The following is a 26,868-nucleotide window of genomic DNA, read 5'->3' on the forward strand; positions in this document are numbered from 1 at the left end:
TCTTGGAATATTATATCACGCGATGCATCTATTCTATCAATCCCTTACGCTTTTAAGTTTTCGTCAATTTGGCATCAGTCTCAGAGTCCACATGGATAGTAATGTTTATTGAATATTTATTGCCATGTAAACCAGTACAGTTTCAATTTCATTGGTCTCAGAACCTTGCCAGAATTGTTATAATTAATTAAATTAACTAAAATCCTTTCATCTTTACCGACACGATAAAGGATGTAGATTAAGTATGGTTCGGTGATTACTTGATCGACTTCCAATGATACATGTCTCCTAGACACGATATACCTTAAAGGTCATGGTTCGCGATTTTCGGGAGTTGATTTGAGTCTTGAATATACGTGAATAGTCTTCAGAAGTACCAGGATTGCATAATCCGTTAAAATATGGAATATGGTAACTACGGATCTGACAGGACTGCAAACTCCCCCGTATAAACGCCATTGTAACCACCTACGTCGATAAAATCCTGTTACGAAATATTGACACGATATAATGGTTAATAAATGGTTATAATATAATTAATATTCAGCTGCTATGGTAACCTATGTAAGCCAGTGGGTATAAAGGGGGTGCATTTGCCCCTATAGAAAAGTGGTTTGTACCCCCAATTGTACCCCCACTTTACTTTAAATCTAAATGTCTACCTTCTTTAAAATATGTGTCAGAATGCACAGAATCAATTCATTTTTTTTAAATTTTCTTGAGAGAACTCTCTAAGACGCTCTATGAGAGGCTTGCGACTATGACACCACCACAGAGTAGCCAAAATTTGAATTCAGCCTCAGCAGTTGTCCCTCCCCCCCCCCCCCCTCATTGGGTCAGTCTGCTCCCTATTTGTACCCCCAGTCTCGGAAGGATGGCGCCGCCACTGCTGCCTCTATTCCAGCCTCTGATATATATTTGTACAGATAACGGCTGGAGTAGAGTCAGAATAACGGAGCCCTGTTTTTCATGGATTTGTCCGCACCTCGCATATTCGAAATTAAATAGACGCATTTAGCTACGGGCCTGGATTATGTAGATCACATCACGTATAGCATAAATCCTGTCAGAATTCGCAGGTTTGGCCTTGAAGGAATTGAACGGATGGAACCAGTATTGGAAGACTGGAACGAGTGCGCAGACGAGAAATCTACATGGAAGGCTTCGTCTGTAATTTGAGAATGATTAATCAAATTTATATGATGGAGATTTATTTATTATCTTCAAATTTATACTTGATTGGGAAACGTGTTGGTCCTGCAAATTTGACCTTGAAGGAAAGTGAGCAGAAGGACACAGCCCTGGAAGCAGAAACGCAGACGAGAGACGTGCATTGAAAGACTACGTCTGTTTATTAAGAATATTTCAAGATTTATTTATTGAGAGAAATTTCTTCTTTTGAACACTGGAACATTGGGAAAATTGGTAGGCCTAACTAATATTGCAATTTGACCTTGAAGGAAAGTGAACGGAATGAAACAGTCCTGGATGCAGACACGCAGCGCAGACGAGAAACCTTCATTGAAGGGAATAAATGGATGTAAGGTGAAAATTATTCGCAACAGAGCTGAATATATTAACAGCGATTGAAAAAACTTAGCAGAAGTCGCCAATTTAATATTGAAAGTGGTAGGACAGACGGAATGAAATAGCTTCGTCTGGAAACTGGAATACTGTAAATAAATAAACCTAGTAAGTCTGCTAACGATCCGAAATGAACTGAAATGGAGTTTTATGTCCTATGAAAACAGGCAAAGCCATGCAGTGTGCCCTGAGGGAAAATTTGCCAGGACAGTGCCACTAGACTTAGATTTTCAACTGTGGAGTCCTAAAGCTGGAAGAGTCCTAAAGCTGGAAAAGCAGACGTGAGAGACTTACTGATTGAAAATTAATCCCGTTTAAACTCGAGAGTTTGATCCATTATCAGCAGACAATAGCTCTATCAGTCTAATTCATCATATTGATATTTGCCTGCAAGTGTTGCCAGTGACAGCAGAATAGTTCCAATAAAAATGGCACTACATTGACGTTAACTCAGTAGGAAATTCCGTTACTGCAGAAATATTGATGTATGGCTAGTACGATATGCCGAATTGCCAACATTTTGGAAATTTTATTCAATTTTTGCAAATTTTTTAAATCATATTTAACTTTTGTAGTAAACATTTAAAATGAAGACAACAGAAAAAACTTATGTGCAAAGAATTTGCCAAAATGAAACAATATGTACTGAGTAGTGGTCACGATGGCAGAACTCACCAACCCAGTTAGTAACCGTATATTGAAGATCTCGTGTTTGCTGAGCTCTAGAGAAAAACTATTCATTCATTCTACAGTTGGGGACAATTCACATGAAACCTGAAGCTCACTCACTGAGTTGTTATTGGACTGTACATTGGTGAAATCTGATGTGTCTCCTCTCGGTGACTTTTTCAAAACTGTGCTCACTTCAACTTGGACTTAAAATTGGATTAAAATTCACTGACAACTGATAAAAGTGTTATTTTATAATTTGTGAATGTTGTCATTCAGTTATTTATCTGTCTGAGGCCAGTGAACTGTGGATGTTTTGTTTTGAGATGTAATTTTATCCAATATTTGAGATTAAATTTCAAAGTTTTAGTAATAAAGGTGGATAACATTAAAAACATTATCATAAAAAAAAAAACAGGTCAAAAATTTTTGTCATAACTCAGTGATTTTGTATTTGAATAACAGAGACAAGTTCTTTGAGAGTTCTGTGGTCAAATTTGTGGTATTGTTTTAAAATGGAGAAGAATCTGAAAAATGCTTGAAGCAGAAACTCTAAAGTAAGATAGTGAATCAATTAGAAATCTATTTAAATTGTTAACAAAAACAACAAATTGTCAATTGAAATTTTGGAAGAAAATTACCAAGTGACAACCAATGAAAGAAAATATTTTAAAGCCAGAAAACATTTGAAAATGACAGAAATAGAACAAGATTGAGCCTAAGAAGTAAAAAAAATATTCCAAAATGGTCAAAATGATACGTGAGGTTGAATTTTAAACGGATTAGCGTATTGACGAAATCAACATGGCTTTAATTTTACATCTTAAATACATCGAAAGTCTTCGTGGAAGAGAAAATCGACTCTGTAAAGTCAGTTTCCGAGGTAAGACAGTTTATTTTGTTTTTTTCTATGTTTTAATTTCTTGTGATTTGTAGTGATTTCGAAGCATGCACGCATGATGCCTGTTTTATTGTCAGTAATCCTGGTCCTTACTAAGTTTAGTTTACAAGCATTCATGCTTGGAATAGAGACATGCAACGCCAAGTTATCCTGTTATATAGTAGCCAACACATCCTGGTACTTACTTTATACATACCGGACCAAACATAGATGTGATGCAACCTCTTTCCAAATTTTACTAGTTTTATATGCCTCTTCGAATCTAATTTTTCTTGGAGTGTTCTTGGAGTGAGGTAACCTTCACTTTCCAATTTGTCCATAAAGTCCATGAGGTATAAACGTTCTCTTTTCAATTTTCACAGATTCTGTATCTTGATAAAGTTGTAATATGATTATGGAATTGTAGTAGAATGTCAATATTTATGTTTGTTTTATTACCTATGCAGTCAGTTAATAGTGATAGTGATTTGCCAAAATTTTGTTGACTAATGCCCTAAACCAAGGGACTTTATCTCCCACAAAACTGCCTGTTTTTAACACCTATAGAATCTTATCAAAATGAGTCTTTTAATGTAGATATTAGAAGATGAAATTTCATTTAACAAAATAATGAAATTCAAATGAAATACAGTAATCTGTCGTCAATGTTTATGTGTTTGTTAGTTGCCTACTAGTGTGTTTATATCAGTGAATAGGGCCCTAGAGAATATAATAGGGGTTGAGTTGAATAGGGTCTTTAATTCCTACATTGTATGTAATATAGGCTACTCAGTAGGACAGTATTATTTCAACCAGATTAAAAACACCAGTAGATATTTCTTTTATATCGGTATTTTTCAATAATGCCTAAAAGAAATATCATGAATGCAAGCCTTATATATTTCAAAAATATCAAAATGAAACAGTGGGGGTATTTGCCTCCTAAAACAATGGTTTGCACCCCTAATTGTACCCCTACTATATTTCTAACAGATTTAGAAATATTATTCTTATAAATTTTTGACCCAAAATATCTGTCAGAATGCTCCAAATCAATTCAAATTTTCAAAAACTTTCTAGCGACTATCAACTATCAGCGTTTCTCCAGAGCTGCAGCTTTTTGTATTCAGCCTCGACAGTTGTCCCCCTATTGAGTCAGTCTGCCCCCTATTTGTACCCCCACTCTTGGTCTGGAGGCTGGTGCCACCAGAAATGAAATGAAATCATAATTCCCTGCTAGTTTTATTGGCCACTTTAAGAAATAAGTCAAGTTTAAGTGCCTTAGCTTCAAGAAATTGCAATAAAAGTGGAAATGTGGTGCTTGTTTTTTTCTTCCTGTAAATTTTAAATTGAATATTACGGATTATTTTATTGGAATAGGTTTCTTGTTGAAACAGTTTTTTTTTTAATTTTATTGAAAAGCAACTAGTGAAATGTAATGAAATATCAACTATCCCTGGTAAATCAGATTTTGCTGATAATTTTTTTGAATGAGAATTTTTTCCATTGTTTTTGTATGAGATAATTTGTGATATTTTCGCTTAAATTCATTTGAAAATTCTGAGAGGAAGTATGATTGTTTTCAATATAAACTTTAATTTGTTTTTCATTATTTTGACAAGCACAAAGTCATTCTAAGATTTGATTTACTTTTGAATGTGTGAAGCTAGTAGATTTGTGAAGAATGTTGAAATTGGAATGGTGCAAGTCGAAGCTATCAGCGGTCCTAATAAACATAGAAAATAAGAAACCTCTTTACAATCCCTTTTATATGAATAGAGTTTTTAACCATCACCATGTAATAAAAGGGATTAAATAACTAGTCATATTTACAGACCACTAGTATGTATTGTGATAAAGGAGTATGATAATGACAAGCATTTAAAGGTTTATACTTTATATTAATAAAAAAGACTGAATGTTGGACCCCCTAGCCCTAACCTGCTACACTACAAACTTAATAGTGTTTCTACTGGGGGCCACCAAGTTACTTAGTTATAGTGGAATTGCAAGAACCAAAGACGTCTGACTGAAAATTGGAATATCAGTGTCCCCGATAATCTTAAATTTTTAAGAAAATCTCTTTACAATCCTTATAATTCATTGAAGGAAACTATAAATACCAGAGAAAAGTAAATGTTTGTTGATTTGTTTCAATAGTTTTGAGAATATTGTGTCTATGAATGGTTTATCTTGATTAGATTATTGATGATATTCATGAAAAAATGAAATAGATATTAAAGAATTGAAAATGTTTCATACTTTGTTCCGATAGTTTTGATGACAGTGTCCATTAATGGTTTATCTTGATTGTCGTTTGACCTTGATTAGATTAACTTTATTATTGGTATTCTGGTCATTAAAACAAATAAAATACTAGAGAAAGTAAATATTTTATTATTTTTATTAGTGCTGGGTATTGCCAGTCATTCCACGATAAAAGGGTCACTATATAGGCGAATAGGAAACTGTCCCGTCACCAGGAATGAATTGGTGCAGGGGCTTAAATTTTGTACTCAGAAAGATTTGAAAAATTGAAGGCCGAGAGAACTCATTTGACAATATTGAGGTGCCAAAAACGTATCAAAATCTATATCTTTTTGATTTGTACTAAGACACTGTTATCAATCTCTGCTGAACTGAAAAAGTTTTTGTTGGGGCTTAATTCTCACTTGCTGGGGCCCAGCCCCTACAGACACTATTATGAAGGGGCTGATGAGAAAGTTTCAATGTATATTAATTTATAACTTTATAACTGTAATATTTGGTAATATAGTTGATAGAAGTGGTAAACATCAACTGTCTTTTAAATAGTTTCTAACAATTTCAGTCAAGTAAGTAAAAAAATTCTGATTCCAATCACCAATTTATACAAATTCCCACATTTTATGGAATGAAAGTTATCGTCAAGTATCGATACACCAATATATCCAGCCAGTATTGTTGTATATGGTATAGAATTATCTATGATTGCTACATGTTTGACCTTGATGAGATTTAATTATTGTTTGTTTGAATTCTATTTCCTTGCCTCAACCAACTCTCCAATCAGTCATGTTCTGTCATTCTGTACATAGCAATTTCTACTACATCCATTCACGCTGAATGTCACACATGTATATACTTATTATAGTCAGCAGGATTTAAATCTTCTCTCTCCAAAATCTTAGTCAGAAATAATCCTGACTTTCAACTTTGTAGAGATGGTGGATTCGATGATAAGTTAATGATTGTTTCCAGGAGAAATCGAAAATTGAATTTGCAAAAGTAAATGCAATCAACAATTGATTATAGTTATTTTATATTGCATAACTCTGGTATTTTTAAATTTATAGGCCTATTTTTAAAAAAAGTCACTAGAACTTTGAAGACGAAGTATTCCTTATATCATGCTTGATAAAGATTCCTGTATGTGAATTGAAACGTTGCAGAAATTAAAGAAAGGAGTAGTATATCTATAATAGTGTTTTCATTTATTTAATATAAATATTAATTGATGTATGAAATGAATGATATTTAGGAGACTCAGAGAGATAAAGATGCATCATTAAAGAAATGAGTAGTATATCTATAATAGTGTTTTTATTTATTTAATATAAATATTAATTGATGTATGAAATGAATGATATTTAGGAGACTCAGAGTGATAAAGATGCATCATTAAAGGAAGGAGTAGTATATCTATAATAGTGTTTTCATTTATTAAATATTCTATCTACTTCTAAATATCATTTAAAGATTATACAGCTATTACTTGTTTAATTCCTCATAACATTGTTTATATAACTTAAATTGTGATTCGTATCGAAATCGTGGCTGCATGGTTATACCTGGTTATACCTGGTTATACCTAACACCACTGTCAGTGTAAAATTAGATAAACAAAATACAATAAGTTTAAAATATGGAAATAATTGCCTGATAAAATGACAATCTGAGAATAATTTTTGATATAAAAACTAGATAGATCACACTTGAGTTTTTATTGTCATTTAGTGTCAGAAATAGCAGAGTTTTAAAATGGATTATGGTGATTATTCTAGAAGGTCTGTATAATATTCCTTCAGTGGCCTATTAGAAACACAAGTTACAGATAAATATAATAATTATGGATACTTACTTCTAGAATATTTATTTTTCAATGTTTCAATGTGATTCTCACAGGAAGAATATAATGATACGGTACTTCTAGAATATTTATTACTTTCCACGTCACACTGTCATCGGAATATAATAATACTTCTAGAATATTTATTATTTTCAACGTTTCAATGTGGTTCTGTTACTGTCATTAGGAATATAATGATACTTCTAGAATATTTATTATTTTCAACGTTTCAATGTGGTTCTGTCACTGTCATCAGGAATATAATGATACTTCTAGAATATTTATTATTTTCAACGTTTCAATGTGGTTCTGTCACTGTCATTAGGAATATAATAATACTTCTAGAATATTTATTATTTTCAACGTTTCAATGTGGTTCTGTCACTGTCATCAGGAATATAATAATACTTTTAGAATATTTATTATTTTCAATGTTTCAATGTGGTTCTGTCACTGTCATCAGGAATATAATGATACTTCTAGATAATATATTACTTTCAACGTTTCAATGTGGTTCTGTCACTGTCATCAGGAATATAATGATACTTCTAGAATATTTATTATTTTCAATGTTTCAATGTGGTTCTGTCACTGTCATTAGGAATATAATGATACTTCTAGAATATTTATTATTTTCAACGTTTCAATTTGGTTCTGTTACTGTCATCAGGAATATAATGATACTTCTAGAATATTTATTACTTTCAACGTTTCAATGTGGTTCTGTCACTGTCATTAGGAATATAATGATACTTCTAGAATATTGATTATTTTCAATGTTTCAATGTGGTTCTGTTACTGTCATTAGGAATATAATGATACTTCTAGAATATTTATTTTTTTCAATGTTTCAATGTGGTTCTGTTACTGTCATTAGGAATATAATGATACTTCTAGAATATTTATTATTTTCAATGTTTCAATGTGGTTCTGTTACTGTCATCAGGAATATAATGATACTTCTAGAATATTTATTATTTTCAATGTTTCAATGTGGTTCTGTTACTGTCATTAGGAATATAATGATACTTCTAGAATATTTATTATTTTCAATGTTTCAATGTGGTTCTGTTACTGTCATTAGGAATATAATAATACTTCTAGAATATTTATTATTTTCAATGTTTCAATGTGGTTCTGTTACTGTCATGGGCATATAATGATACTTCTAGAATATTTATTATTTTCAATGTTTCAATGTGGTTCTGTTACTGTCATTAGGAATATAATGATACTTCTAGAATATTTATTATTTTCAATGTTTCAATGTGGTTCTGTTACTGTCATTAGGAATATAATGATACTTCTAGAATATTTATTATTTTCAATGTTTCAATGTGGTTCTGTTACTGTCATTAGGAATATAATGATACTTCTAGAATATTTATTATTTTCAATGTTTCAATGTGGTTCTGTTACTGTCATTAGGAATATAATATTATTTCGAGCGTAGTTATTCATCAACTTTTCAGTGTGTCATCAAGAATATAATAATTTTAAGATATTTAATTGGTTAAAACTATCAGCTTAGGGAAATATTTTTCTAGATTTGTTTCCATAGTTTTTGTTATTTTGAGCACATAACCTTCCCATCGTAGTTAATAAATAAAACCAGCAAACCTATTTTCTGGTATTGATATTTTGTATTTCTCACAACAATATGGTGTTTAATTATAAATTATATCCTTCATACAATAGTTTTATCTGGTTGTTTTCTTGTTTGATGCTGGTAGTTTCTATAATTTATATTCCATTCATCATTGTCAGGGGTCAAAGAGGCGTGACCTTGATTATTTAAAGGAATACTACCAATTAGAATAAACCTAAATTTTAACTCTCGAACTTGTCCAATTAAGGTATATATTCATCAGTTGACTTACCTAGTGTCATAAATATATGTTAGAATCTCTCTATTTAAACAATAAACTGTTACCCTATGGTGGTTATAGTTGTATATCAGGACAAGGGTTGGCTGGAAAATTGAATAAATGCGTGTCAACCACACAAAACAATAGCTAATATAAAGATAATCCTATAAGAGTATATATTCATCAGTGGAATCACCTGGTGTCATGACTATTCAACAGAATCATAGTATAATAGAATTGTGTAATAGAAATCCAGAAAACTTAAGTTATTTTATGATCATTTCCTTATGATTAGAATAACCAAAAGACCTGTGAACTTTGCAGCGCTGCAGGGCATTTCGTGAAATTTTTATTTAATTTTCAGGTTTCAAAGTCAAAAGTACACAATCACTGACCTTTCGACTATTTTTATGTTATTTGACTTGGTATTTTTGCTCAGAACATCTTTAGAATAGACAGTAATATCACAAGTCAGAAGACCCTCAACAGAACAAAGTCATCACTGACCTTCATTGCCTTTCGACCAGAATGTTGAAACATGTTAATTATAGACTAATAATATTTTACTTCAAAGATCAAAGAATTAGCCTGGAAGCTAATTTCTCATGCTAAAAACACAAGATGTCACTTGCCTGCTGTTGAAATGTGGACAGTATAGAATAAGAAGTATTTTTTGCTAGGTATTGCCAATCACAAAAGGATACATAGTGAGCATCCTGTCTGTAAGGGCCTCCTTTTTGGGGTAAAAAACTGTATATTATACTCACTAGAGTTGGATGATATACTGCTATCGTGATATATACCAGTATAGGAATTTATATTGTTAGTGATATTGGCTAATTCAAACATATCGCCATATTGTGATATATAGTAATTATCATGGAATATCGTCAACTTTTTGTGGAGATCATCTACATAATTTTAACAAGTGACTTAATATTTGAAACAGATGTTTTTTCATTATGTTAAAGACTGGGGTGATTTTAGAGAATTTATTAATTTTTCTTACTACAATAAAACTTTTTAGATAGAAAACAACAACATTTTGTAAGAAATATTGAGATATATACATAACGTGATGTTTAATATTGCGATATCAACTTGAAACCAATATCGCACAACCCTAATACCCGCAAACATACAGTATCTCAATAGGGTGGGGGCTGGGCGCCAGCAAGCATGAATTAAGTCACAGCAAAACCTTCTTCAGTTCAGCAGAGATTGACTCATTTACAGTGTTTTTGTACAAAATCAAAATGATATAGATTTTGATACATTGTTGGTGCCTCAAAATTGTCGGAAATGAGTTCTCCGGGTCTTTTATTCCTCAAATTTTCTGAGTGCAGAATCTGAGCCCCAGCACCAGTTCATTCCTGGAGACGGGGCTGAATATCATTAGGTATTTCTCTGAATTGATGAACAAAGGACTTCATTCAGTCAAGGGGTTGTGATAATTTTCAAGTCTGACTTCAACCTTTGAATAGTTCCTCACATTTTATATCTTGCAGTAAGCTAAGATTGATTTTTGTGTCTTTTCTGATATTTTTTTCATTTATAACTTAAAACCTAACACTCGGAACATTTTTCATTATTGGAAATCTATAGCAACCTTTTATTTCTTCTGACGTTATTTCAGCTTTTAACATATCACTAATTTGTCACACGTATGAGTTTCTTGTCATGTTTTTCTGCACCTCATTGAGCTAAGAAAACAGGCAAACGCACTGAGGGTAAGTTACTGGCATTACAAACCTTTTTTTCCGATTTACCAACTGTTCAGAAATCGTCAGCAAACAGGAGCTTAGTTAATTGTCCAATCTGTACAACTATATACTTATTTCAAAGTCCTTATATATCAATATCAACTTTTGCGATTTTGACATCATAAAAAACATAGTTTTAGTGGAATTGCAGGAACTACAGACAACTGATTGAAATTGGAATGGGGCAAATTGATTCTATCAGTGATCCTGAATCATAAAAAGTTTAGGAAACCTCTTTACAGTCCCTTAAAGGGGATTTTCTGCTTTTATTTTGGGTCGAAAAAAAATTTTGCTCAAATTTGTGAAAACTATAAGCTTACACCAATATCACTAAGAAAAGTGTTCCTTAATACAGATATAAATAGCATACTTTAGAAATATTTTCAGGTATAATTTCGGAAGTTTTTGATACTGAAAATATTTTACAAAATAAGTGGAATGGGCCTTTAACATGCCAGCGTCTGATTTACTATCTTAAGTCAGTCTCAATAATCCAGTTGATGAAAGATTAAGTCAGTAATGATGCCGAGGGATTATAAATAGTTCCAAGTAGATCAAGAAATGTAAATGAAGTAGACACACAGGACTGAGAAAATTCTGTTTGAAATAGAAATGTCTTAAGAAATGTTATAACTTGGTGGTTATATATATCCGAATCTATTTAATCTTTCTACCATGTTTCACTGTGGCAGGTAAATGTTGAAGATGGGACGGAAGTGATGTGATTTTCAAACCAGCCAAATTATTAACTTCTTTATAGTCATTTTTAACTGTTTATTGTGTAGATTTGAACCCTTGCAGAAATCTTGTCTAAAACAGCCGAGCCTAATGGCAAAGCAGTTAAAGCCACGTGGAACAACTAGCACCTGACTGAACTATTCTGTTGGCATAAATCTCATGGTCTAGGTATGGTATATAGATACTTTGGTCTGATGTAAATATGGATTTGAACCTACAGCGCCCATTATGATAGCTCTGATTCTTGAACAGTTGACTCCAAACTGAACTGCCTGACATCTGTTGGTATCTGTATTCCTGTCTTGCTTAGAGTGGATTCTTTGGTAAATGGCAAAGCAGAAGGCAACCTTGGCCCCTAACTGAACTGTCCTACTGCCCTTTATTATATGATATTGGCATTGAGGTACCCTGGACTGGCGTAAAAGTTTTGACTCTTGATTAATCAACTCCTACTGAACTGCGTTAAACTTACAATGCCACATGGACTTCTAATCAATTGACTTTTGACTGGACTCTCCCACTACCCTAAATCTCATGATATTGATATTCTGGACAAGCGTTTGATTTACGATGCCTAATGGGATAGCAAAAGCCACAAGGACTTATAATTGATTGACTGCCTTAACTGTCCGGATTTTAGTGTTTTGGTTTGGCTTAAAAATTGATTTTTGTTAGGTTTACCTTGCCATTTTTTTCATGTGAGAGAATATGGCCTGACTAAATAGAACGAAAAATTATGATAGTCCCAAAGTTTTAAGCTAAACTATATTACGCCCAGGTTGGAAATAGCTGGTATAACATTTGACTCATTTGACCTGTCCCACTGCCCTATATCCCTCGATATTGATATTCCATAAAAGTACAAATTATGAGAATTATAGCAATAACTATACGACCTCCTGGTCTATCATAGATTATAAGATAATTATAAAAAACTTGTTATGAATTAATTATCTCCCTTTCTTCCTACACGATTATTTCTCGCTTTTTTCTCGCATGGAATAAATTTTCATGAAATGTCAACTAACTGTAGATAAACATTCATTGTTGGGTAGAGATTATGTATTAGGGGTTGAAAGACCTTGAGGAGTTCACTTAATAGGCTAGCAGACTACAATCCATCTCATTACCGCCTGAGCTATTTCACTGCCAAAAACCCAGCGTTACAGGGAAATATTGACGTTTGAACATTAGGTATTAAGGGGTGATAGCCGACACCGCGCCAACTCTCGAAAACACAGACACAGGCATCAGAATTTTTCTTACTTTGACGAGAATCAACCTAATCGCCTAGCAGACTACAATCCAACGCGCTACCGACTGAGCTATTTCACTGCCATAAAAAACAATCTTCCAACCCAGCGTTAAAGGGAAATATTGACGTTAATTATTAGGGTGATGAATAAGAAATATGAACTATACTTGCCAGACTTGTATCCATTCATTACTCCTTCTAAAATTTAATGTATTCGTCATATGAAATAATATGTTATATAACAGAAGATATACAATCCATTGATAACACAGACTATGTATAATTATAGTGTTTTATTTATTATCAAGACTGGGAAAAATGACAAGAAATTGTTAATTATCAATATTATTAAACAGAATGTTTTTATCAGAGCTGTACTATATTGTTTTAAAAATGGAAGTGGAATTTTACACCTTAAAGGGATTGTAAAGAGGTTTCTATGTGTTTGATGACGTCAATAATTTCAAAATATCTTTTATTACATAATACCCTTTGCAATTAGTGACATTATCAAACGTGGAATTTGCTGGAACCACAGAGAGATTGAAAATTTGAATGGTACAAATTGATGCTATTAGTGTCACTGATATACATAAAAATTAAGAAACCTCTTTACAATCTCTTTAATTATCTATGAAAATTCTTTCTTATCTTATTTTTTATTGTAGTATGTTTATATCAGAGTTATTAGACAACATTATGTTATGAAAGAAAATGAAATTTTACATCTTAATTATCAATTTATGATTTATTTCCATCTTAACCCTTTGAACACTGAGTATAAATGAAATAAAACATCATATACCCTGAACTACAAGTTATATAACTTGAAGTGTATGACGTTAACATTGTGTGACATCACTTAGTAACGAGCAGGTTTAACTTGTAACTTGTTTAAAGTTGTCAGATAACATAACAACAATTGAAGATAAAAGTTGAATGTTGAGTAGACAAGAATTTCTAATATATAAATAATATACTGAAGACTTCACTATGAAATAGACACGAGTAAAAAACAGATAAAAAATCCATGTAAGGCCTTTATAGACCTTATTCATGCATTGACCATATTGAATCCAGAACGAGGCTCAAAACGCAAACAAACAAAGGTAATGTGGTGTCATTGAGTAAAATCGCCACCTTGATGTCTTTAATGTCTTACTCTGATCCCACTAACTCAAAACTTATTATATTTTACATTATAAAATCGAAATTGATAAAGCTATTTAATGATACTTTCAGATGAATTTTACCTTCGCACATTTCTGAGAAAGGCGGTTTTAAGCCCATTTTTGCTGTTGATTGAATGTTGACATGGTCTATATTTTCAATGGATGACGTAATTTGAGTTATGAACCTCGCTTTCAGTGTCTCAAAACGAGACGTGATTAATATCTATTGGAATGATTGAATAAAAAATATTCAGTATACACGACAGTCTGATAGTAAATATCAAATAATGTCTATTGTCCTTGTAAATGAAGCAAATACAGAGATAATGAGTTGCCTTTATGTTCATTAATTTTTGATAATTTCTACCTATTTACATTATTTAGATAACAGAGAAATAGTAATGACTTTTATATGTTCTGAAATTCTCATTGACTGTTGTATATTGACACAGATACACTTCAGAAGCCTCTGATGGCGGTTTGTATCAAGCCCCCATTTCTTGAAAAAAATCATACAATCAATATTTGTCATAAGTGTGGTATTTTTCTATTAACCATTTTTTACCGAAACAATCCTTAAAGAGACTGTAATAGGTTTTCTAAACTTTTTATGTGTATCGGGGACATTGATAGCATCACTTTGCACCATTCCAATTTTCAATCAGACGTCTGTGGTTCCTGCTATTCCACTAAAACTAACGTCACTAGAGGGGAGCTACCAGAAGCTACTATTGATATCTATGCAGTTCCCCTCTAGTGACGTCATAAAACAACGTTAGTTTTAGTGGAATTGCCAGAACCACAGACATCTGATTGAAAATTGGAATGGTGCAAATTGATGCTATCAGTATCCCTGATGCACATAAATAGTTAAGAGAACCTCGTTACAATCCCTTTAACTCCCCATGATAGTTTTTGAATTGTCTTTGTATATTGGTGGATATGGAAACAGATTCCTTGGTTTATTGCAATTGACCATTATCTATTTCCAAGACAACTGGCTTTGTTAGAAATTAAAGTCAGCTGCATTTGTTGGTACATTTTGTAGCTGATACTCATTTCATCCCCCTTTCTATGAAACCGCTTGGAGAGACTGACATGGAAAAAGTGTCAAATCATTAGTTTTGGACGATAAACCAAGTCTCTATCTGCTTCAAATAGAAGATATCACATTGGTTTGATTGCTGGTTTCTGCTGGCATCCCCTTGATTCTTCCATCTTATTGAATAAAGCATTGATCATTGATGTTAGACATGTCTGAATACCAGTACAGACAATTCACAACTAGTGTTACTATTCTTATATCAAACCCAGTCTGTTTCTGAAGGTTCGTTCACTCGAGGGATGAACAGAAACTCCTGGGAATTTAAATCCAGACAAGGATTGGGCATATTGTCTGAATTATCAATGAATAATTTATAGAATTTGTTATTCTATTTTACATGTGGTTGTGTGATTAATGAAATGATTGGAATGACGGTTTACATCCTACTTTTCTGCTTCTGTCAGAGAAAATAAAGATTTCAACATGAGGCAGTGTGCAATGAGGAAATTTATCTTTTTCTCCTTTGCTTTCTTATTTCTCTGCTCGTATGTCTGGGTTAATGAAGAATTATGATATAGTTAGCCTGTCCCTGATAGAAGTGGGCATCTTCTAAATGCCCTATTCGATTTAAAATGTCAGGAGATCTTTAATGTACACAGTCTGTAGTACACAGAGTCTCGGTTTATTGTCCTATCTGAATGACTAGACGCTAATTCCATCTCAGCTCCTCTGACCTGCATCACTGGCGGGAACGCTGTTGACTCGCCATGGTTACAGACCAGTTTGTCCAGTACCGTCCAAACAACAAGATGGCTCTCCCAACTGACAGACCTGCCTGTTTATACTGCAAGCAATCAGCAATCAATCATTCAGAATAAATTACAATCAAGGATCGTTAAGGTAATTAGTAACAAGTGTAATTATCTAATTGGTATAATTTGAATATTAACGTTGTTAAATAGGTTATTATTGGTCTAACTGGTATATATTCATTTAGCCTACTGCTGGGCTATTAGCTGTTAATTTATACATTATCATTGACTCATGATGTAATGTAAATCAGACATGTGTGACGGCGAGCTTTCGGAACATTCTCCCAGAGTGTCTGACCTGAAAAAATATTAAAAGAAATGAATGGAGGTTTACGTCCTACTTTTCTGCACCGTGTGGGCTAATGAAGACAGGCAACGCCATGCAGGTTTGCCAGGACAGCGGCATAAGCATATTTTTTTCCTAGTGTTGAGGGATCTTAAGGGTTGAGGGTGTTAATTTTGTGTGGTACAACTGTATCTAATGGGCAGAGACTAAGCTGTTCTCACTGATTCATGAATTGCACCTTCTGAGTGACAACCTGTTCATGTGTACCTTCATTCTCTATCTTAAAATTATTGTGAAATGCAGGTCAGACATTTGTGATGGCAACCTTCAAACACTTCTCCCAGAGTGTTTGACCTGAGATAAAGGAGATGTGTGTCTGATCAAAGCTCAGTGTCAGTCAGTGGCATCATTAGGTGAGGGAGCTGAAATGTAGGGGTATCAGAATTGTGAGGAAGGCTCTCACCAGCTATTGTTTCCTTATTCAAATTGAAGTAGGAAAGCCAAGGCAGTTTGATTTTTTTTTTTTTTGGGGAGGGGGGATTATATCCTTGGGATTATACCCTTTAAGTTTGCTTGCTCAAATCCTTGATAAATCATTAAAATTTTTCAATTTTTTTATCCATTTGTTAATGTTTTGCATATCAACCATTGTTCTGTAGCCTGCAGTGTTTTGATGTAAATCTTAAGAATATCTTTTTTCTCAGATGAAAAGTTAAAATAAAACCTGAATGTTTTGTTCAAATAATTTGTCTTCTTCAATGTCAGAGAATTCTAAACTTCTATTTATAATAAAAATATTACGCACCGAAACAACGAGAATTTACCTGTGACTACTTCCTGTTCTTTGTTTAAATTTCATTGATTCAATCGAAGAAAACGTACGGAACGGAATAATTGAATGTTGACACTTCAGTTGGAAAATAATTACCATTGTAAGGAATGAATAGAAGACCAGTGTAAGATGTTATTACAGAAAATAAGCAAGATTAAAATCATCTGAATTAACTATTGGATACGCCTATATTCAAGTTTGCCTAATTGATTTTGATTTCTATGTAGAAGCATATAATATAATATGAATTGATTTGGAAATTATCCTGAAGAAATTTGATTTGGAAAAATTAATTGCAAAAATGGACATTTTGACTCGACAATTACCATGTGATACTGCTCAGATATATCTGATTTAGAACCAACTTACTTTCCCAGTCCTTGTGACATTGACAGCTCTAAAAGCTTAAAAGAGCTTTGGAATGTCATTGCTTGGTTCAATCAAATGATGGTCTTGGGTTCTAATCTTGGTCGTTAGTCTTGTGATCTTGACTTAGTCAACTTTTCTCATTGTTCCTCTCAATTTATCAGGGAAAGATCATTGTCAAGAGGTTTGGCCAAGGACCAGCTGGTAGAAAGAATCCTTGTGAACCTAAGTTCTTATCCTTGTTAAGTCATTGCTAGTAGAAAGGATCCTTGTGAACCTAAGTTGTTATCCTTGTTAAATCATTGCCAAGAGGTTTGGCCAAGGATCAGCTGGTAAAAAGTATCCTTGTAAAAAAAAAACGCTATCTTTCTTTAATTTGTTCCTTTTCTTTCTTACAAAAAACTTTTAAGAATGTAAATTATGTGATGGTCTGACAAGTTGTCCTGATGTTCCGATTGTGGTAAATGTCAAAGTATCTTCGCGATTGATTGTAGTCCTGATTGATCAGCGAGGTTCATTGAATATTGATGATGAGTTGATTAATTTTCTTAATTGTCAAGTTTTTATTTCGGTCCTGTTCAGTGACCCTACTTACTTTACTTAATTTACTCATTGACATCCAATCTGATAACGAAACAACTTTCCTGATGAGGATTTTGTATTGAGATGAGTTCGCGACAATCAGCTAACATTGACCAATTCTTTATCTGAAACATGTCGGCAGCATGAGATGAGCTCAATTAAAAATGAGCTTAATTAGCTTAAATTATCTGAAACGGGGGTTACAAGTTTTGGAATTTGTGGAATAAGTTCATTTTAGAATATCATTTCATACTTCTAATATGTAAACTCTGTATGGTGGCTTCTGAGTTAGACACTGAGAGAACTGCTACTGCACTAAATTAACAGTTTTTAGCATAAAATGATTTGTAAAGAGGCTTTCTTAACTTGTTATGGCGACACTGGTAGCGTTAATTTGCTACATTGGTAGTCTGATGTCTGTTCTTGCTATTCCACTAAAAATAAGTGTTTTATCTTTAACATCACAAATGCCTTAAAGATGGGTTCCCATGCTAATACTTATATGAATAGAAAGTACAGGTTTTCTAATGACTTGGAAAAATACCAGTTTGTTTCACATGTCCATAATTGATTCATAATTAGCTAAATTAGAAGAGAATTACCAGCAGAATTCCAATGAGTGACCGATCAAGAAATGTCAAAAAGTCTTTATTTGTTTATCCAGACTGTACATACATGGACATTTATGATTGGTTAAAATCTTAATTATAAGCAAGAAGAACATAATAATATGATTAAGAATACATGATAATTCATTAGAAACACCAAGAATTAAGAAAACCCATCTTTAAGATGTTATTAGTAGCTCTGGCAATACAGATTTCACAAGATGCTAAGTTTGATTGGAATGGACCCAAAGACACATGACTAAAAATTGGAATGATGCAAATAGAATCAAAAAATGTAGGGTGGGGTTTCAGAACACAAATACAAGCCCCGTAAGGAGTTTTCTAGGGTGGGGTTTTAAAGACGAGGAGTAAGCCACGCCACGTAAGGAGTTTTCGATTACCAAAATCATCAAATATTGATATGAAATGTAATTAATTTGAAATATTGAGAGATGTAGAGTTATTGAGAGTTATTGATTAATGATATAAGACAGAGAAAAAATAATTAGTATGTTCTGTGTATAGATTGTAAGTGTTATCTGGTAGAAAACAAGTGTTGATGTTCTCTCGTTAACTTACTGACTGATGAAAGGAGGGTAATATTGTCAGCTTTACTCCACACCAAGAAGTTCAAGGGACAGTTTCCCCATTTTTGGGGGTTTATTTTGTCTTGGATATATGTGAATAGTCTTCAAAAGTAGCATAAACTAGTAATGTCAATTTCCTATACAGTGGCAGAGCCAGGTTTACGTAATATCTCAGATTGCCCAAATTTCAAACCTACTTATGAAATATTACCCAAAAAACTTGCTTTCGGGGCTGCGAGGGGCCCTTTTGCTCTGCCACTGTTCTTAGACATGAAATTATACAAATTATATTTAAGAAAATTTTTGACATTGTGGTTAAATAATGTTACGAAAGCACAGGCACAAGAATGTGGGCATAACCTCTAGTGAGAGATAATTGTGTGTGCAGGGCTATTTTCCCATCACAAATAATTAAACTTCAATTTCTATTGACATCAGATGATAGAAATTCTCAATATCGGTTTTTAAAATAAACAAAGTTGAAATTCATTTCTAAATGTCAAGATATTGGATTTTCATTTTGAATTCTATCAAAGTGTCACCTACTCTACGATTATTGATATCATTTTTCTAATTGAAATTTCTCTTTTTCTCTCTCAATTTCACTGTTTTTTCTGGAAATTCTAATTTTTTATATTTTATTAAAAAAATTTTCTGTAACCTCTTGTCCTACAATAATATGATAATGATGGGTATAGGACAAGTTTTTACCAATTGTAGAACTAACAAAGAGGAAGGCTGGTCGTAGAATTTCTGATCTGACCTGACCTGAGGGCAGTAACGTATTAAGGGGGAGGGGGTATTGGGCAATGGCCTCCATAGGGTCTATGAAAAGTCTTATTCCAAAGCAAAAATTGAGCTCTCTAAATGCTCAAAATATATCTCAGGATATCTGAAATCTGTTGACATCTGGTAGCACCCATATCCCGGTCTTCATAGGGCTTTAACCCTTTATCCATTTTTGCTCCCTGCCCCCTCAGGTATTTTCTAGATTTGCCGCTGCGTGAGGGTATTTAGCCTCACCTTTCTCTTGTATGGAATTTTGAGAATTTGAATCAACCTGCAACATCAAAGAAATTTTCCGCCATAGGATTAAGTTAAGGATTTCAAATGTATATAGGAAACAATTTCCTGGACAAAAGAGAGGATACAGACAATAATTTCACTTCCACAAAAGTACAAAAATGTGAGTGTAAAGACAGTCACAGTATCTGGAAACAGTGTTTACTTTCTATTCATAAGTTCTTGATTCAATTATTATCAATTTCCGAACATAAAAGTGCGTAGATATTTTATGAAAGCTGGAAAATGAGTTGGAGGTCTCGTGAGATTTGGAAGCCATTATACGAGATATATCATTATCTTCGTACGATTATTAAAAATTTCCCTCGAGTTCCAATTAATAGTTTTCCTACTATTTTATCTCGTTTCTTTTTGGTTTTTCTGGACGTTATTTCTAGTTGGTATAAAATAGAAATACTGTGATTATAAAATAATATGAAAGTATATTTCACTTCTTATTTCTCCGCACCAGATCAACTCTAATGAACTGGTCTCGTGAAATTAAATGGTGTCAAATTAAGCAAACTATTTGATTAATTGGTGTTTCTTATGAATTATCATGTATTCTTAATCATATTATGCATATAATTAAGATTTTAACCAATCATAAATGTCCATGTATGTACTGGATAAAAAAAAGACTTTTTGACCTTTCTTGATCGGTCACTCAATGGGATTCTGCTGGTAATTCTCTTCTAATTTAACTAATTATTAATGAATTATGGACATGTGAGACAAACTGGTATTTTTCCAAGTCATTAGAACACCTCTACTTTCTATTCATATAAGTATTAGCATTTTCATTTTCATACATGAAAATAAGGGAACCCATCTTTAAGGACAAATTTTCTTTTTGCCAATGATTGGGTTAATGAATTGAAATGATGTTATTAGTCCTGCAGTTCTGCATTTCATTGAGCATCTTCACAATGTCAAGGTATTACAAACCTTGTCTTATACCTTGACACATCTTCACAATGTCAAGGTATTACAAACCTTGTCTTATACCTTGACACATCTTCACAATGCTAAGGTATTACAAACTTCATCTTATACCTTGAATTGGCAATAGCCAATATTCATGTATCACAGAATGCAGTGATTTGATTGGATTATACGCCATCAAATATAGCCAATCAGAGCCCTCCAGAGAAAGACTGTAAAAGTCATTGCTTATTGTTAACAGAATTTCTGTCAAGAGCCTGTTGATTTGACTGTATTTACCAGTCATGTCTGAATATAGCTCTAGAATGTTGATTTGGTTGTATTTACCAGTCATCTCTGAATATAGCTCTAGAATGTTGATTTGGTTGTATTTACCAGTCATGACTGAATATAGCTCTAGAATGTTGATTTGGTTGTATTTACCAGTCATCTCTGAATATAGCTCTAGAATGTTGATTTGGTTGTATTTACCAGTCATCTCTGAATATAGCTCTAGAATGTTGATTTGGTTGTATTTACCAGTCATGACTGAATATAGCTCTAGAATGTTGATTTGGTTGTATTTACCAGTCATCTCTGAATATAGCTCTAGAATGTTGATTTGGTTGTATTTACCAGTCATGTCTGAATATAGCTCTAGAATGTTGATTTGGTTGTATTTACCAGTCATGTCTGACTAGAGCTCTAGAATGTTGATTTGGTTGTATTTACCAGTCATGTCTGAATATAGCTCTAGAATGTTGATTTGGTTGTATTTACCAGTCATGTCTGAATATAGCTCTAGACTGTTGATTTGGTTGTATTTACCAGTCATCTCTGAATATAGCTCTAGAATGTTGATTTGGTTATATTTACCAGTCATGTCTGAATAGAGCTCTAGACTGTTGATTTTGGTTGTATTTACCAGTCATGTCTGACTAGAGCTGTAGACTGCTGATTTGACTGTATTTACCAGTCATGTCTGACTAGAGCTCTACACTGTTGATTTGGTTGTATTTACCAGTCATGTCTGACTAGAGCTGTAGACTGCTGATTTGACTGTATTTACTAGTCATGTCTGACTAGAGCTCTAGAATGTTGATTTGGTTGTATTTACTAGTCATGTCTGACTAGAGCTCTAGAATGTTGATTTGGCTGTATTTACCAGTCATGTCTGACTAGAGCTCTACACTGTTGATTTGGTTGTATTTACTAGTCATGTCTGACTAGAGCTCTAGAATGTTGATTTGGTTGTATTTACTAGTCATGTCTGACTAGAGCTCTAGAATGTTGATTTGGCTGTATTTACCAGTCATGTCTGACTAGAGCTCTACACTGTTGATTTGGTTGTATTTACTAGTCATGTCTGACTAGAGCTCTAGAATGTTGATTTGGCTGTATTTACCAGTCATGTCTGACTAGAGCTCTACACTGTTGATTTGGTTGTATTTACCAGTCATGTCTGACTAGAGCTCTAGACTGTTGATTTGACAGTATTTACTAGTCATGTCTGACTAGAGCTCTAGAATGTTGATTTGACTGTATTTACCAGTCATGTCTGAATAGAGCTCTAGACTGTTTATTTGGTTGTATTTACCAGACTGAGGTTTGAAGGTTATCATCTCCAATTTTCAAATCAATTTTCGTAGCGTCTTTGGATCAAAATACTGTAATTAGTAACCATGTTTTCTCATTGAAAGTCATTGAATATCAGCAAGTAGGAACTCTTCAATTGGGAAGTTAAGTACGGTCTGGTTTCCTTCCGCGGAAATTAAAAAGAAATCTTTTATAGAATGTTTTTTTCCTGTCGTCGCCATTGGAGTGAAAATGATGTGAAATCAATAGTGACTTGATGTATTAGACTATAGATATATCATCCAGTCTTATGGTCACATGGCATCAAGCTATCGCAGAATTAGGACAAGAGACTAGCTCACATGCTTTCCGCGAATTAGCCATGCAAGCTTGGCACAGGTGTAATAAATACAACGTAAATTAGATATGTGTACTCTTTGAAAGGGATGCTTAATTGACAAACCTAAATACCAAATAAACATTATTAGATATGTGTACTCTCTGAAAGGGATTTCATTTTGACACACCTAAATACCAAATAAACATTATTAGCTATGTGAACTATATTGAATAGTTGACAAACCCAGCTTCTTAATGGCATCAAGTGTTCCAGAAGAATGAACAAGAATTTTCAATGAAATTGTATGTAAACCATTGATAATTGTTAAAGTCAAGTAAATTATTTATTTATTGATGAAAAATTAATTATTTGCTTTGTTTTATGAATGGAGATGAAACTGTAGTATATTCTGAATGAATAAACCAAGTTCTAACGATCTGAACCGAGAAACGAAACCTTGAATGCAAACAACATATTGCTAAGAAGTATATCGATCATATGTAAATAATGAAAAGTGGTATCAGGTGTCTAGAAGAGTAAGCATATCCTGCATGTACTGACTCTTTATCAGTACAGTTAAACCTGGGAATTCTTTTCTCCTCCTGGAAAGTAACAATATGAATTGAGTTAGTCAATTCTTACTCTATTACTCAATTATAATCTGTATATCTGTTTCCATGGTAATATAAATTTCTTGACTTTAATCTGGGGAACTTGGACCAGAAAATTGGTTTTTAATACAACTTCGTAGTATTTCTTAAATTGCTTTTAAGAATCTGATACCAATTTCGCTTTCTTGTTTCCAATCATTTGATCATTATTTGTGGGAATTTAATTTTGTAGATTTTTTAGATCACCTAAAGCAACTGTAAAAAGGTTTTCTGAATTTTAGTTTTATCAGGGACAATGATAGCATCAATTTGCATCAGTCCAATTTTCAATCAGATGTCTGTGGTTCTGGCAATTCCTCTTAAACTGATGATGTCAGTAATCGCAAAGAGCTTTATGTGATACGTGCAAGTTTTGCGATTAGTGAGATCATCAAACACTTTTTTTTTATGGCATTGCAGGAACCACAGACGTCTGACTGAAAATTGGAATTGATGCTAGCAATGTCCCTGATACACATAAAAAATTTAGAAAACCTCTTAACAATCTCCTTTGATTCATGATTTTAAGCCTTCATGGCTGATTCCTTGAGAATCTAGTCTAACAAATTTATAAAGTTCCATGGAACTGAAAGAGATTGTCTTAACCGTAATGTTTGATTTCTTTTGAGGAGTTTATCGCTTGAGCAAAATGGCACTTTTGGGACAAGTATATTTTTTTTTTTTGTTGTTTAAGTTTGGAGAATTAAACGAAAAGTAATTTCCCAAAAGAGTAGTATTTCCCAAACTTTGTGCCTGAGTAAGCATGTCGCTGAAGTGTTTTGAGAAACAGTTTGTTGTGTGTTTATAAGGTTTTATCATTCAGTGAAGTTTACTATTTGCATGTTTTCACCTTATTTCATGTTTTTTGTGTTTTATCATTAATTGTGAATGTTTCCAAACAATAATATTAAATAATTTGATTCAATTTGTTTGGAATTTCAATCTCTTTCTCTAAAAACTATACTTGAAATTTCCGTTTCAATGATTTCATTTCGTTTCACAGTTTTTGTTTTGGTCATTAATTGTGAATGTTTCCAAACAAAGGTATGATATAATTTGATTCAATTTGTTTCGAATTTCAATATCTTTCTCTAACTTGAATTCTCTGTTTTCTGTTTCAATGTTTTTATTTCATGTTTTCTGTTTCGTGTCATTAATTCTGTATACTTCCCAACAATAGGTCTCTACTTCCTGTTTTGTTGTGTTTTGATCTGATATGCTTTGAATATCTGTTTTTCCGATAATGAAATTCTGATTTTTACTTAAAGAGATTGATTCTCTATCATCTGAACTGTAGCGTTAATATTTTATTGTCCAGGCTTCGATGAGTTTAAATAATAACTAGTCTGTAATGAAACATGCTGATTTTAATTGAGTTCCATCAAATTTGTGGTCTGTTTTTGATGAAAGCAAAGTTTTGCGTCGTTCTGAAATGGAGTTTTCTTGCTTTTCTGCACTCTGAATGAAGATTTTTCTTACAGATGTATTAAACTGAATAGATTTGGAAGCAATATAACCTCCCTTGGTTTTACAGCCTATTAAACACAGAAACTAAAGAACAACTCGCTCCCTCTGGGGTTTAAAATCAGCCAATGATATTTAGCCATCAGCTTATCGAGTGGTAGATGACCTTTCTATCTGTAGCCATAATGATATAGAATATAGCAGATTATATCCTCGTTAGCTTTCATTAATTATTTAATACCTTCCCACCTACACAATACATTCGCTGATATTTACAGCAGGCCTCATAAAACCCTGTACGTAACTATCGTGTGTGACCAGCTAGCAGATTGTTATTAGATGGCAGTTAGACACCATTGTTCTAGACTATCAAGTCCAATTAGCTAGCAGATTGTTACACAATAGCATTGAGCTACCATTGATCTAAACTATCATGTCACATATACTCGAAACAATCTTAGCACTAGGATGTACTAGAATGAATGTGAGAAGATAAGAACCTGGGTTGTCCTATAATGAATGTGAGAAGATAAGAACCTAAGAAATCCTAGAATGAATGTTAGAAGATAAGAACCTAGGATGTCCTAGAATGAATGTGAGAAGATAAGAACCTAGGACATCCTAGAATCAATGTTAGAAGATAAGAACCTAGGATGTCCTAGAATGAATTTGAGAAGATAAGAACCTAGGACATCCTAGAATGAATGTTAGAAGATAAGAACCTAGGACATCCTAGAATGAATGTTAGAAGATAAGAACCTAGGATATCCTAGAATGAATGTGAGAAGATAAGAACCTAAGAAATCCTAGAATGAATGTTAGAAGATAAGAACCTAGGATATCCTAGAATGAATGTTAGAAGATAAGAACCTAGGATATTCTAGAATCAATGTTAGAAGATAAGAACCTAGGATATCCTAGAATGAATGTTAGAAGATAAGAATCGAGGATATCCTAGAATGAATGTTAGAAGATAAGAACCTAGGACATCCTAGAATGAATGTTAGAAGATAAGAACCTAGGATATCCTAGAATGAATGTTAGAAGATAAGAATCGAGGATATCCTAGAATGAATGTTAGAAGATAAGAACCTAGGATGTCCTAGAATGAATGTTAGAAGATAAGAACCTAGGATATCCTAGAATCAATGTTAGAAGATAAGAACCTAGGATATCCTAGAATCAATGTTAGAAGATAAGAACCTAGGATATCCTAGAATGAATGTTAGAAGATAAGAACCTAGGATATCCTAGAATCAATGTTAGAAGAAAAGAACCTTGGATATCCTAGAATCAATGTTAGAAGATAAGAACCTAGGATATCCTAGAATCAATGTTAGAAGATAAGAACCTTGGATATCCTAGAATCAATGTTAGAAGATAAGAACCTAGGATATCCTAGAATCAATGTTAGAATATGCCGCCAGGTATTTAAGATTGATTTGAACAAATCCTTTTCAGAGTTAGTATTGTATACATTACCTAATATATCAATTATGAATCAATAATCAATTCAGATATTTATTTTCCAATAAGTACTCCAACATAAAACTGCCATTAAAATTATTAAAAAAATCATTGTATTTTAGATCATGTTTTATGCAAATGAGATGTTTTATTTCAACCTTATAGTTTATTCAGGTTGCAGTAGGTTGAAATTGTACACAGTGAGATGCGTGTTTCTTAAAGGTTGAAAGG

General features: G+C 33.0%; 2 protein-coding genes across 2 annotated transcripts; both read left to right on the plus strand.

Moving 5' to 3' along the window:
• Positions 1-7,327: 7,327 nt before the first annotated feature.
• Positions 7,328-8,008, plus strand: LOTGIDRAFT_124770 (hypothetical protein; the record flags this gene model as incomplete). Its single annotated transcript, XM_009061450.1, has 1 exon — positions 7,328-8,008. A coding segment is annotated over one exon (681 nt), but the record flags the coding sequence as incomplete, so codon positions are not given.
• Positions 8,009-21,431: 13,423 nt separating this feature from the next.
• On the plus strand, positions 21,432-22,034 carry LOTGIDRAFT_124832 (hypothetical protein; the record flags this gene model as incomplete). The annotated part of the gene is given in 2 exon segments (XM_009061451.1): positions 21,432-21,832; positions 21,845-22,034. Coding segments are annotated over 2 exon segments (591 nt in total), but the record flags the coding sequence as incomplete, so codon positions are not given.
• Positions 22,035-26,868: the final 4,834 nt, after the last annotated feature.

The sequence above is a fragment of the Lottia gigantea genome (assembly GCF_000327385.1).
Source record: "Lottia gigantea unplaced genomic scaffold LOTGIsca_48, whole genome shotgun sequence".
Classification (NCBI taxonomy): Eukaryota; Metazoa; Mollusca; class Gastropoda; family Lottiidae; genus Lottia; species Lottia gigantea.